The following is a 14,255-nucleotide window of genomic DNA, read 5'->3' on the forward strand; positions in this document are numbered from 1 at the left end:
AGTTCTCTGTGGTTGCGTGATCCTGCTGGACTTTCTTTCCTTATGTTTCTCTGTGCTTGTTTCCAAAACCTTCTCTTCTGCCTTTTTCTCTTCCTTTCAGATCACTGATGTTCTTTATTTTTCCCTCTTTCACTCTGTTTCTCCATCTTTCCCTTTATGAGAAACTCTTTCTTCAACTCAGGCTGGCTGTTAATTTTTTTCTCCTTTTTGATCCTCCCTGTTCCTTCTCTTTCGTTCCTCTACTGACAGGTTCTCCTTTGCCATTCTAGCCTGAAATGTACCATCTTGTAATTACTATAATTTTTCTGAACCATATGCATTTATACAGATTAAGGATGAATATTCACAACACAATTATGTATTAAGCAATAGAAATGCTATCCGGTCTTTAAGTCTGCTGTCATCAGCCATTTCCAGGTCCAAACTCCGCTGCAGATCCGAAAGTCAAAGGAACTCTGCAGCATCACTGAGAGTTACAAACTGTCTAAATTATTTCATCTTTAATGAAATGATCAGTGTGGCTGAGTTAGAAGTTAGCTCGCTGGTTTCCACCTACATTCCAACATAAATGAAGACAGAAAATTAAACAGCAGTGACTTTTGTAGGGTTACTGAAGTTTGGCTAGGTGGTATATAATGATGTGCTAGGTGATCACTAGCTACACAGCTATGTTAGCATAACATAAACACAGTGAAGCTGGAGGATGAATGCTAACTTTTTCCACCTGATAAAAGTTAATGCAAGGGTTTCTGATGGTTAGGCCAACAGGGATCACTGACTGTTTTAGGGGCTTGTTCAGATTAAACAGAACAAGATAAAACCATTAAAACATTTTAACAACACAACAGGCTTAATAAACAGAGTAGTTTGGGCCGGAAGCAGGATTCATACATCATCACTTAAAGACCAGCTCTCGGGCACAGCTAGCTCAGTAGATGCCACATGATCGGAAGGTTGGGCATTCACATCCAACGAACAGCGGCTATCCTGGATTTGTAGCTGCCCACTGCATCACTGAGTGAATGGGTTAAATGCAGAGGACTCAGAGGATTCAAGATAAGGCAAATATTCGACACATCTGTAAAGCAGAAATATCAGTAAAATACACAGGAAGTAATATGACTGAAATATTAATAAAAATAACTTAATATAATTGATGAATAGCACACTTTTGTGGCATTTGTCAACACCATTAGAAAAAGGGTCAACACCGTCAGACAAAAATCCTGATGGTGCTGACATCTGATGGTGCTGACAAAATACCCTACTTTCTCTCATAACACATGTTTTTCTGACAGAAGCCATCTTGTTTTTCATCATTTGCTTATGGCTTCTACAATCTACCTAAATGAAGCTCTTTTTACAAAAAATAACCAATTAAACCTTGCATTACATCGACTTTGGTGTTGACGCACTATGGTTGTGACACAGAGTTTTATCAGAAAGGTATGCAATAAATTAAATTTAAAAATTTTTTTTATCACAGCAGTGACCTCATGGCATGTGTATCACAGGAAGTGGTAAAGGGGTCCTCAGAGCGTAAGCTACCCACAATAATTCCTGATTTTTTTGTACTTTTTTTTTTTCTGATGGTGTTGACAAAAACTCTGGACACGATTTTAATCACTTAAAAAATATGTAAAAATAAATTTTCAATTGCATATTTTGATATTATTTAACGTATTGACTTAAATACTTAGTGACAAGAGCCATGATGTTTAATTTTACATTACTTTTAATTTTTTTTCTGTATTTTAATTACACCTGCTTCTGGACAATGGATTTTTAAGGTACTGGTAATGTATTGTACTATTTAAAGTAAATATATATATGTATAAAAAATGCAAAATCATAGCTTTCTTGTATAAACATTGCCTTGGTTTGTCTTTTAGTCAGTTGGGTTAACATTTGTATGCATATTAACATTTTTTAATCATTTATGTTTTTGCTGGAGAAGTGCAAGGTTTTTGTCAACCCCGACAGACACAAAGAAACGCAAAAATATATATTTTAAATTAAGTTGTTTCAGCGATTTTGACTATTAGCAGCTTCTCTGTTCTTATTAGGATGCCTGGGTCGTTGACCCAGGGTTTTTGGGTTTATTATATTATTTATAATTTCTAGTCTTTGGGTTTTTGTTAGAGTCATGTCTTATGGTTTGTCTCTGTGTAATCCTTAGTTGCTGTCTCCCCTGTCCGCTATATCCCCGTGTCCAGTCAGTGTCTGTGTCTGCCCTGGTCCCACGTCTCTGTTCCCTCTGTAGTGCCTGCATGTGAGTCTGTGTCTTTTGTTCAGTCTGTGTTATGCGTTTCCTGTTTTACTTTGAAGGTCTGTCTTATCTCAGTGTGTTCAGTTTACGCTTCCTGGTCTTGTCAGTTCTGATTTGCCCCAGCTGTGTTTCCCTCCTGTTGTCCATTCCCTGATTGCTCCCTCTATGTATTTAAGCCCTGTGTTTCAGTTTGTCATTGTTGCCATCTACCCTTATCTTGCTGTGTGTTCTGTCTACGTAAGTGTATTTTGTATTCTTAGTTTTGTTACACTTTTGAGTTCACGTCTGTCTCCGTAGTCTGCACTTTGGGTCCTTTTCCTGTCTGCACACAGCCTACACCTAACAGAAGATCGCGACCAGAACATGGACCCCGCAGACGTTTTCACTTCAGAGTCAGACGCTGAGATGGAAAGGCTGGTTAAATTGCTGGACCGAGGGTCCAGCAATTTAAGGGGCCCGTCCAGCCACAGCCACCTGTCTCCGCTGGAGGGTCCGAGGGGCCCGTCCAGCCACAGCCACCTGTCTCCGCTGGAGGGTCCGAGGCCCGCCCAGCCACAGCCACCTGTCTCCGCTGGAGGGTCCGAGGGGCCCGCCCAGCCACAGCCACCTGTCTCCGCTGGAGGGTCCGAGGCCCGTCCAGCCACAGCCACCTGTCTCCGCTGGAGGGCCGAGGGGCCCGCCCAGCCGTCTGTTCCCGCTGGAGGCCCGAGGCCCGCCCAGCCGTCTGTTCCCGCTGGAGGGTCCGGGGCCCGCCCAGCCGTCTGTTCCCGCTGGAGGCCCGAGGGGCCCGCCCAGCCTCCTGCCTCGTCAGCTGGGGTCTTGGAGGACCCAGCCAACACATCCTCATCTCTACTGACGGTTCCGGGGAGACCGTTCAGCCACCACCTACATCGCCGCCTGCAGCGCCCACATCGTCGCTTGCAGCATCCCCGCCTGCGGCAGCTTCATCCACGCTGCCTGCAGCGGCTTCATCCGCGCCGTCGTCTGGTCCGGCTTCATCCGCGCCGTCGTCTGGTCCGGCTTCAGCGTCGCCTGCAGCGCCACCATCTCCGGCTCCCACGCTGTCGCCTGCAGCGCCACCGCCCGCCTGGTCCGGCCTCCTGACCTGCTCCGTCGCCGCCGGTGTCTCCCGCCCGGCCGGCCTCCTGAACGCTTTTTCTGGACTCTTGGGCCGTCGTCCTCCGGGCCGGCCTCCTGAACCGCCGGATTTGGGCTGTTATGCCGTCGACCTCCGGCCGGCCCCTGAACCTTTTCGAGACTGTTGCCTGGGCCTCTGCGCCTTTCGTGGGCCCTTTTGTTTGTTTTCTTTTGGACTGTTCCTGGGCCTCGGTGCTGTTGTTTTGGACTTTGTTCCCTGTGTTTTGTTTTTGGCTCCTTGTGTTTTTGTTTCTGTCCGGTTCCCCGCCCGCCCACCCTGGTTGGGTTGGTTTTGTTTTGGTGTTTCGGTTTGGGCTGTCTGGGAGCCAGCCCTTTGGGGGTACTGTTAGGATGCCTGGGTCGTTGACCCAGGGTTTTTGGGTTTATTATATTTATAATTTCTAGTCTTTGGGTTTTTGTTAGAGTCATGTCTTATGGTTTGTCTCTGTGTAATCCTTAGTTGCGGTCTCCCCTGTCTGCTATATCCCCGTGTCCAGTCTGTGTCTGCCCTGGTCCCACGTCTCTGTTCCCTCTGTAGTGCCTGCATGTGAGTCTGTGTCTTTTGTTCAGTCTGTGTTATGTGTTTCCTGTTTTACTTTGAAGGTCTGTCTTATCTCAGTGTGTTCAGTTTACGCTTCTGATTTGCCCCAGCTGTGTTTCCCTCCTGTTGTCCATTCCTGATTGCTCCTCTATGTATTTGAGCCCTGTGTTTTCATCAGTCCTTGTCGCGATCTACCCTTATCTTGCTGTGTGTTCTGTCTACGTAAGTGTATTTTGTATTCTTAGTTTTGTTACACTTTTGAGTTCAGCATTAAAGCTGTTTTGAGTTCACGTCTGTCTCCGTAGTCTGCACTTTGGGTCCTCTTCCTGTCTGCACACAGCCTACACCTAACAGTTCTACTGTTTATGCACATATGTTTTCAAACTAATTATACCACCTTTTAAAATTAAGACTGTTTTGGCTTTTTATTATTAGAGTTACAGTCATACATGTTTTCAGAAGCTTGCATTTAATCTCTATAAGAAACAATCATATTTAGCAGCGTGCAAATTATACATTTATTGAGAAAATTATGTATTTTTTTATTGGAAGATCATGAGGGAGGAAAATATATGGTTCTTCAAAAGAGAAAAATAAACCAAAACTCCATATTATGGAGTTGACAAGGTGCTGACTGTGGTGACACACTAGTAGAAAACAAGATATTATTTCTTTCAAAATGACCATTAAACCTTAACAACTTACGTAATATCACAAGACACATCATAACAATTCTGTTTTTGCACATGTCAAGTTCTACATCTTAATAGTTCACCAGCAAGTAGCTGCCTGCTACTCCTTGATTCCTAAAGTTCTCTGTGGTTGCGTGATCCTGCTGGACTTTCTTTCCTTATGTTTCTCTGTGCTTGTTTCCAAAACCTTCTCTTCTGCCTTTTTTCTCTTCCTTTCAGATCACTGATGTTCTTTATTTTTCCCCTCTTTCACTCTGTTTCTCCATCTTTCCCTTTATGAGAAACTCTTTCTTCAACTCAGGCTGGCTGTTAATTTTTTTTCTCCTTTTTTGATCCTCCCTGTTCCTTCTCTTTCGTTCCTCTACTGACAGGTTCTCCTTTGCCATTCTAGCCTGAAATGTACCATCTTGTAATTACTATAATTTTTCTGAACCATATGCATTTATACAGATTAAGGATGAATATTCACAACACAATTATGTATTAAGCAATAGAAATGCTATCCGGTCTTTAAGTCTGCTGTCATCAGCCATTTCCAGGTCCAAACTCCGCTGCAGATCCGAAAGTCAAAGGAACTCTGCAGCATCACTGAGAGTTACAAACTGTCTAAATTATTTCATCTTTAATGAAATGATCAGTGTGGCTGAGTTAGAAGTTAGCTCGCTGGTTTCCACCTACATTCCAACATAAATGAAGACAGAAAATTAAACAGCAGTGACTTTTGTAGGGTTACTGAAGTTTGGCTAGGTGGTATATAATGATGTGCTAGGTGATCACTAGCTACACAGCTATGTTAGCATAACATAAACACAGTGAAGCTGGAGGATGAATGCTAACTTTTTTCCACCTGATAAAAGTTAATGCAAGGGTTTCTGATGGTTAGGCCAACAGGGATCACTGACTGTTTTTAGGGGCTTGTTCAGATTAAACAGAACAAGATAAAAACCATTAAAACATTTTAACAACACAACAGGCTTAATAAACAGAGTAGTTTGGGCCCGGAAGCAGGATTCATACATCATCACTTAAAGACCAGCTCTCGGGGCACAGCTAGCTCAGTAGATGCCACATGATCGGAAGGTTGGGCATTCACATCCAACGAACAGCGGCTATCCTGGATTTGTAGCTGCCCACTGCATCACTGAGTGAATGGGTTAAATGCAGAGGACTCAGAGGATTCAAGATAAGGCAAATATTCGACACATCTGTAAAGCAGAAATATCAGTAAAATACACAGGAAGTAATATGACTGAAATATTAATAAAAATAACTTAATATAATTGATGAATAGCACACTTTTGTGGCATTTGTCAACACCATTAGAAAAAGGGTCAACACCGTCAGACAAAAATCCTGATGGTGCTGACATCTGATGGTGCTGACAAAATACCCTACTTTCTCTCATAACACATGTTTTTCTGACAGAAGCCATCTTGTTTTTCATCATTTGCTTATGGCTTCTACAATCTACCTAAATGAAGCTCTTTTTACAAAAAATAACCAATTAAACCTTGCATTACATCGACTTTGGTGTTGACGCACTATGGTTGTGACACAGAGTTTTATCAGAAAGGTATGCAATAAATTAAATTTAAAAATTTTTTTATCACAGCAGTGACCTCATGGCATGTGTATCACAGGAAGTGGTGGTAAAGGGGTCCTCAGAGCGTAAGCTACCCACAATAATTCCTGATTTTTTGTACTTTTTTTTTTTTTCTGATGGTGTTGACAAAAACTCTGGACACGATTTTAATCACTTAAAAATATGTAAAAATAAATTTTCAATTGCATATTTTGATATTATTTAACGTATTGACTTAAATACTTAGTGACAAGAGCCATGATGTTTAATTTTACATTACTTTTAATTTTTTTTCTGTATTTTAATTACACCTGCTTCTGGACAATGGATTTTTAAGGTACTGGTAATGTATTGTACTATTTAAAGTAAATATATATATGTATAAAAAATGCAAAATCATAGCTTTCTTGTATAAACATTGCCTTGGTTTGTCTTTTAGTCAGTTGGGTTAACATTTGTATGCATATTTTTAACCCCAAAATTGGGTTTTATCTGGCGGACATGTTTTGTCCCTTATCTCAAGAATCACTGAACTGACAGAAGAGCGGCGACTGCAAGACAGGCCTACTTGTCCGGCATCAGTGGGCGAGTAGGCGTGCTCATTGAATGTGTGAAAGGTTGTCGGACAGTATGCTCCTGAAGTTATTCAGTGGGAAATGAAGGAGAAAAGAATAAAAAGAGATAAACCGGCATTTTTTACAGTGATTTTTTAACCCTTTCAGAGTCTCCGGTGGTGAGCTGTTTGATTTCCTGGCCCAGAAGGAGTCTCTGAGTGAGGAGGAGGCTACTCAGTTCATCAAGCAAATCCTTGAGGGGGTGAACTACCTTCACGCCAGAAAGATAGCCCACTTTGATCTTAAGGTTTGTCCAAACAAGATATGTCACAGTCTCTTTTTTTCACCACAGATAAGATGTTTGTGGTGGTGGGTTGTGTCTTGAGACTCAGCTGCCAGGGAGCAGCGGTGCAGTGGGTTCAGGGAGCAGCGCCAGGGGAGGCTCACTGGCACAGTTGGCAGTGGTAATCTTATTAGGTGTCTCCTATATGTAGTGATCCAAACCACCCAATAGCCGCCAAAGGCCTCTATACTACTTATACAAACTTTCAGACACAGAGTTCTTACAGGAACGAGCCCAAAATAAACAGGACAAAGGGATCAATATCAGCTAGGTGTCACGGGTTGCCAGGGCAAGCCGTGTGGGAATTATTTAGGACCAAAATGCGGCAGCTCTAGTGCAAGTGAGTTTATTAAGCAGAAGTAGATACAAACAGAAATGGCAAGGGTGAGCATGGAGCTAAGAAAACCTAAACTGGGCGAAACTAACTAAACCAACCAGAAACGAAGATGCAGGGAGGCACAGGAAAACACACGGGAAAACGGACGGAGAGAGGCAGATGAACCAGCAACGAGGACGAGGTAACACACACCATAAATACACACACCAGGAATCAAGGGATGGGAAACAGGAGGGAAACACACCTGGAAGACATCACAGCTGACGAGGCAGGGGAAACGTAAACAGAACGCACTGACATCAGACAAAGACCTTCAAAGTAAACAGGAAACACATACACGTAATGACACAGACTCAGAAACGCAGACTCGACACAGGAATACACGGGCAGAAAAGAATAAACACTAAACTGAGGAAGAACAGAACCAAAATCACAATAATAGAAAACAAAACGCTGTGTCAAAAGGACCCAGGATCATGACACCAGGATACATTAAAGTTTATTATTTTAAAAGAAAAAAAACAAAAAGGGTTTGCAATAAAACCAAAACATCACAATAAAAGGTCACCAACGACCAACAGTGTACCTTTAATGGTGCAACCTGCCAGCAATGTAACGATCACCTGGTAGCTTGCTCTCACCAGAAGAAAACAGGTGCTTTAAAATAAAATAAAAAATATGACCCCACGGGAACACTTATCCCATGTACTAATAATTGGTATCACTGCAATCTATTTATCTTAAAACACAGCAAATCCATCCACCATGAGCCCTATGAAAGACCTGATTTTCATGAGATGCGAGCTCCAGCTCAGCAATTGCACATAGCCTGGCTAATCTTGCACCAGCCCAGTTAACATAAAAGCAAACCCAGAAAGTTAAAAAAAAAAAAAAAATCAGTTTTAAAATGTGACGCTTGCCTTTCCAGATCACAATTGCTCACAGCCACTCATCAGGCAAGGAGCGAAGAGCACCTGCTACTACTTCCTCTTTTATACCCTCCCTGTGATCCCCTGGGTCCGAAAGCCTTCCCCACTACATATAGTTTATGAAGTAGTGCGCTTAAATGGGATGTGGAGAGCAAAGGCTGAACTGACGGCAGGCTAACTGGAGCTGTCCAGGAAAGAAGCCCAACAGTAATCAAAGTATGTACAATAAAGGATTTTGTTTTAGATTCTGAGCTGCAGGAATCGTCAGCTGGGGGTCTTGGAGGACCCAGCCAACACATCCTCATCTCGGACTCGGAGCCCAAAGGAGGAGGGGGGCCTAATCTGAATAGTCACTTTGAAAGACAGTTCAGGTTATTGTGTTAAACAGAATTACACAGTGGCAGCAACACAAGGGCTGTTAAACAATATTTGTTTACAATTTGAAAAATCAATTATTAACTGTTTGCTGTGTACCAGTGGAAATACTGACAACTATCACTGGATTACTTTAATCGTGAAGAAATCCTTTAAACCAGCGGTCCCCAACCTTTTTTGCACCACGGACCGGTTTATGCCCGACAATATTTTCACGGATCGGCCTTTAAGGTGTCGCGGATAAATACAACAAAATAAAACTAGTACCGGTACCGAAAAAAAGAAGATTTATTCATAACACACGTGAAAAGACCCAGGAAAACCGAGTTAACGATAAAAACGATAACAAAATAACGCTGAAAACCGATAAAAACCCTGAAAACCATACATTTCACACCTGAGCCTCAACTCTCGCGGCCCGGTACCAAACGACTCACGGACCGGTACTGGTCCGAGGCCCGGGGGTTGGGGACCGCTGCTTTAAACCACATTCTAAGGCAGATTTTGAAACCTCTGCACTGCTGTCCCATTAGTCTGTTATACAATAATATAAACCTTTTTCATTTAAAAAAAATCATCATTTGAATTATAAAATATATTTCAAACTCTATATTATTGTTGAGGCATTTAACTGTACACCACAACTGGAGCTAATTCACTGTAGCTAAATCATACCATTATTTATTATTGGATTTTTTTATATTTATCTAATTCTACAAATAGGATTAGAGTTCATAATGAAATATTTGCCTTTGTATAATTATTTTTTATTTACTAAAAGAAAAAATCAGTAGGTGTCTTCAATGTCTTCAGTGTTGCTTTCTGGTAGTGCTATCCCCTGAGTTCTGACTAACTTCCCTCTCTGTTACCATCCAACTACACTTCTCCAGTTCAAATGACATTATAAAAGTACACGACACACATTATGATTGTGCTCACTATTATTGCATCTTATTTGCTGTGAAGTCAGGGAACACAGTCCGTTCCAGTCCAGCCCTGTCCATCCCCACTTGACTTGCCTTCACTATATAGAGAAATGGAAAGAGACACCATCATCAGTCAATCGCCACCACCTGTGGGTCACGTGCCTCCTGGTACCGCCCCCATGAGCTCACTGCACCACTCCTCCCCTGCAGCTGAGCCAGGGACCACACCTCCACCACACACACCCACTGCCAAACTGAGGTTGGGTAGCCGTCTGGCCTAATCTAAAGTCCACTGGACCAGATCTGGAGCACCCTTGCAGGTGAGATCCGTCAAGTGGCTGGTCAGCTCCTCAAACCCCAGCACGACATGGTGGTAGTAACCTGCCAGCCTTGGAAACCATCTCACCTCCTTCCACCTGTGGACGCAGCTGCCCGCCCCCTAAGTGGTACTACAGATACTGTACCTCCCTCCATCCAACCGCACAATTCTTCGGGTTGGCCGTGAGCCCCGCCTGCCTCAGGGACTCCAGGACCGCAGCCATCTGCTGCACATGCCCAGGTGTCACTATGGATGATCATGTCATCCAGGTAGGTGGCAGCATATGCAGGGTGCGGATGCAGCTCCCGGTCCATGAGGCGCTGAAAGGTGGCTGGGGCGCCGAACAAGCCGAACCGAAGGGTAACAAACTGGTACAAACCATACGGAGTGGAGAAGGACTTTTTTTCCTTGGACTCGGCAGACAAGGGAATCTGCCAGTACCCCTTGGTTAAATCCAGTGTCATTAAAAAAACGGGACGTGCCCAACCTGTCCAGGAGCTCGTTGACCCGGGGCATGGGATAAGCATGAAAGTGTGACACTTCATTCACCTTGCGATAGTTGACACCGAACCGTATAGACCCATCTTTCTTCACCACGAGAACAATGAGGCTACACCAGGCTGTGTGACTCTTCTATTACTCCCATTTTCAGCATTTCGGCTAACTCCCTCTTAACAATTTGCCTTTTATGTTCAGGAACCCTGTAGGGCCGTGAACACACCATCACGCCAGGCTGCGTTTCAAAATGATGCTCAATGAGAGACGTTCGGCCGGGCAGGGGGATGGTCATCACAATGGAGGGAGGCGGGAATGAGGGACTTTGGCTCCTCCGGCCCCAACTCATCTCTCTCCTTGACCAGGCTCACCAGAGCAGCAGTTTCAGCTTCAAGCTTTCAGGAGGTTGAGGTGATAAATCTGTGTGGCCCCTCCCCTGTCCGACCACGCGACCTCATAGTCAATGCCCCCCACTCGCCATGTGACCACGAGGGGTCCTTGCCACTTGGCAAGTAACTTTGAGGTAGAAGAAGCGAGTAATACAAGCACTTTGTTTCCCAGAGAAAATTGCCTGAGTCTTGCCCCTCTGTTATACAGGCGTTGCTGACACTGTTGGGCCTGGAGCAAATTCTCCCGTGATAACCTTCCCAAAGTGTGGAGTTTCGCTCTCAGGTCCAGGACGTATTGAATCTCATTCTCTGCGGGGCTTGGACCTTCCTCCCAGCTTTCTTTAATCAGGTCGAACACCCCATGCGGCTTTCAGCAGCTCAAAGGGAGAAAATCCCGTGGAGGCCTGGGGCACCTCTGCAACCTCAAATAACTGAGGGTCTAACCAGCGATCCCAATGGCATTCATCCTCGTGAATGAACTTACAAATCGTGGACTTCAAAGTCTTTCTCAGCCACTCCATCAGCCCGTCAGTCTGAGAGTGGTAGACGCTGATCCGAACAGATTTAATGCCCAACAATTTGGACAGTTCCCGCAGTGTGCGAGACATGAATGGTGTGCCCTGGTCAGTCTATATTTTTTTCAGGATACCGACTCGGGAGATGACCTGAAACAGTGCCTGTGCCCCACACTTTGTAGAGATGTCGCGCAGTGGCACTGCTTCTGGGTATCCCATTGCATAATCCACCAGAACTAACGCAAAGCGATAGCCACATGCACTATGGTGAAATGGCCCTATGAGAACCATGCCAATGCGCTTAAACGGAACCTCCATTAGTGGGAGCGGGCGCAAAGGCGCTTTTCAAATGGCTGGCTGATTAACAAGCTGGCATTCTGGGCAGGATGCGCACCAGCGGCGAACATCCACCCAGATGCTCGGCCAATAAAACTGGGCCATTATTCGCTCCAGAGTTTTGTCATATCACATATGCCCTGCCATGGGGTTATAATTTCCCCGCGGCCTTGTGGCACCAACAACTGGCTTTGTGTCTCCTCCGTGCCAGCGTCACATCTCACTCAATATAACCTGTCTTTTAATAACACGAACATGAAGCGCGGGTAGGTCCGCACAGCTTCAGGGCGCACCACGTGACCATCAATCTCAATCACTTGGTCAAAGGCTGAGCGCAGAGTGTCATCACGAGAATGCTCCAGTGGAAAATCTCCTGTGGGGGTAATTTCCAGGTGGCGGGGGGTGGCGCATCCTCCCTTGCTTTCGCAGTCAGGTGATCCTCCACCAGCATGACCGCCACGTCCACCTAGCTGATGATCCGAAGTGAATATCAAACAGTATTAGAATCAGCCGCGGGCCTACTCTGCTTGTGGCCACTGGCACACCTCTGCTGTTGCACGGAATGCCTCCTAAAAAACCCGAGGATCATCATCGTCCCCCATCCTGTGCATCACTACTGACAGAGGCAGGGGCTTTGACGGCGCAGGAGCCCCAACTAGCTGTTCAAAGACCCTGGTCTGCTGGTCTGAGTGTTCCTGCAGCTTATTCAGATGCTCCCACTGGGCCACCGCCTGATCTTGACACATCGTTGCCAACTCCACCAGCATCTGTGCCAACAAGTGTGCAGGCTGGGAAGGTGGTGCATCGTGTGGGTCAGACATCCCACTCCTGGGTTTTGGCACCATTTGTTAAAGTACATGACACACACAATGATTGTGCTCACTATTATTGCGTTTTATTGACAGTTGTGAAGTCAGGGAACACAGTCGTTCCAGTCCAGCTCTCTCCGTCCCCGCTTGACTCTGCCTTCACTATATAGAGAAACGGAAAGAGACACTGTCATCAGTCAGTCACCACCACCTGTGGCTCAGCTGCCTCCCAGTACCACCCCCTTGAGCTCACTGCACCACTCCTCCCCTGCAGCTGAGCCAGGGACCACACCTCCGCCACCATATATCATTGCTGTAGATCCTAGTGGTGTGGATCAATGTTCACTCCTTGGTCAATCCCACACTTGATGGCGACTTGTGAGAGTTGACTTCTAGTGTGTTGCATTGGGTTCATGATGAAGGCTCTTAGGGGTCTGTTGAATTGTAGGCTTTCTTGTTGTCAATCCAGGTGGTGCACTGGTTTGTCAGTTTGAATTCAATTCAATTCAATTTTATTTATATAGCGCCAAATCACAACAAAAGTCACCTCAAGGCGCTTTATATTGTACAGTAGATCGCACAATAATAAATACAGAGAAAAACCCAACAATCATATGACCCCCTATGAGCAAGCACTTTGGCGACAGTGGGAAGGAAAAACTCCCTTTAACAGGAAGAAACCTCCGGCAGAACCAGGCTCAGGGAGGGCGGGGCCATCTGCTGCGACCGGTTGGGGTGAAAGAAGGAAAACAGGATGAAAGACATGCTGTGGAAGAGAGACAGAGATTAATAACAGATATGATTCAATGCAGAGAGGTCTATTAACACATAGTGAGTGAGAAAGGTGACTGGAAAGGAAAAACTCAATGCATCATGGGAATCCCCGGCAGCCTACGTCTATTGCAGCATAACTAAGGGAGGATTCAGGGTCACCTGGTCCAGCCCTAACTATATGCTTTAGCAAAAGGAAAGTTTGAAGCCTAATCTTGAAAGTAGAGATAGTGTCTGTCTCCTGAATCCAAACTGGAAGCTGGTTCCACAGAAGAGGGGCCTGAAAACTGAAGGCTCTGCCTCCCATTCTACTTTTAAATACTCTAGGAACAACAAGTAGGCCTGCAGTGTGAGAGCGAAGTGCTCTAATAGGGTGATATGGTACTACAAGGTCATTAAGATAAGATGGGGCCTGATTATTTAAGACCTTGTATGTGAGGAGCAGGATTTTGAATTCAATTCTGGATTTAACAGGAAGCCAATGAAGGGAAGCCAATACAGGAGAAATCTGCTCTCTCTTTCTAGTCCCTGTCAGTACTCTTGCTGCAGCATTTTGGATTAACTGAAGGCTTTTCAGCGAGTTTTTAGGACATCCTGATAATAATGAATGACAGTAGTCCAGCCTGGAAGTAATAAATGCATGAACTAGTTTTTCAGCGTCACTCTGAGACAGGATATTTCTAATTTTAGAGATGTTGCGCAAATGGAAGAAAGCAGTCTTACATATTTGTTTAATATGTGCATTGAAGGACATGTCCTGGTCAAAAATGACTCCAAGGTTCCTCACAGCATTACTGGAGGCCAAGGTAATGCCATCCAGAGTAAGAATCTGGTTAGATACCATATTTCTAAGATTTTCAGGGCCGAGTACAATAACCTCAGTTTGATCTGAATTAAGAAGCAGAAAGTTAGCGGCCATCCAGGTCTTTATGTCTT

At 44.6% G+C, this 14,255-nt stretch overlaps 2 protein-coding genes across 4 annotated transcripts in view; one reads left to right on the top strand and one right to left on the bottom strand.

The window, feature by feature from the left end:
* si:ch211-112g6.4 overlaps positions 1-14,255 on the bottom strand; it is a 61,498-nt gene that overhangs the window by 26,136 nt on the left and 21,107 nt on the right. The gene's annotated exons all lie outside the window — the stretch shown is intronic.
* The window catches only part of dapk2a (death-associated protein kinase 2a), a 34,796-nt gene that overhangs the window by 7,049 nt on the left and 13,492 nt on the right, over positions 1-14,255 (top strand). The window contains exon 3 of the mRNA XM_031757710.2: positions 6,944-7,082. Coding sequence (XP_031613570.1) covers positions 6,944-7,082 — 139 coding nt within the window. The remainder of the gene's footprint in view (positions 1-6,943; positions 7,083-14,255) is intronic.

Source organism: Oreochromis aureus, linkage group 1 (genome assembly GCF_013358895.1).
Source record: "Oreochromis aureus strain Israel breed Guangdong linkage group 1, ZZ_aureus, whole genome shotgun sequence".
Lineage (NCBI taxonomy): Eukaryota > Metazoa > Chordata > Actinopteri > Cichliformes > Cichlidae > Oreochromis > Oreochromis aureus.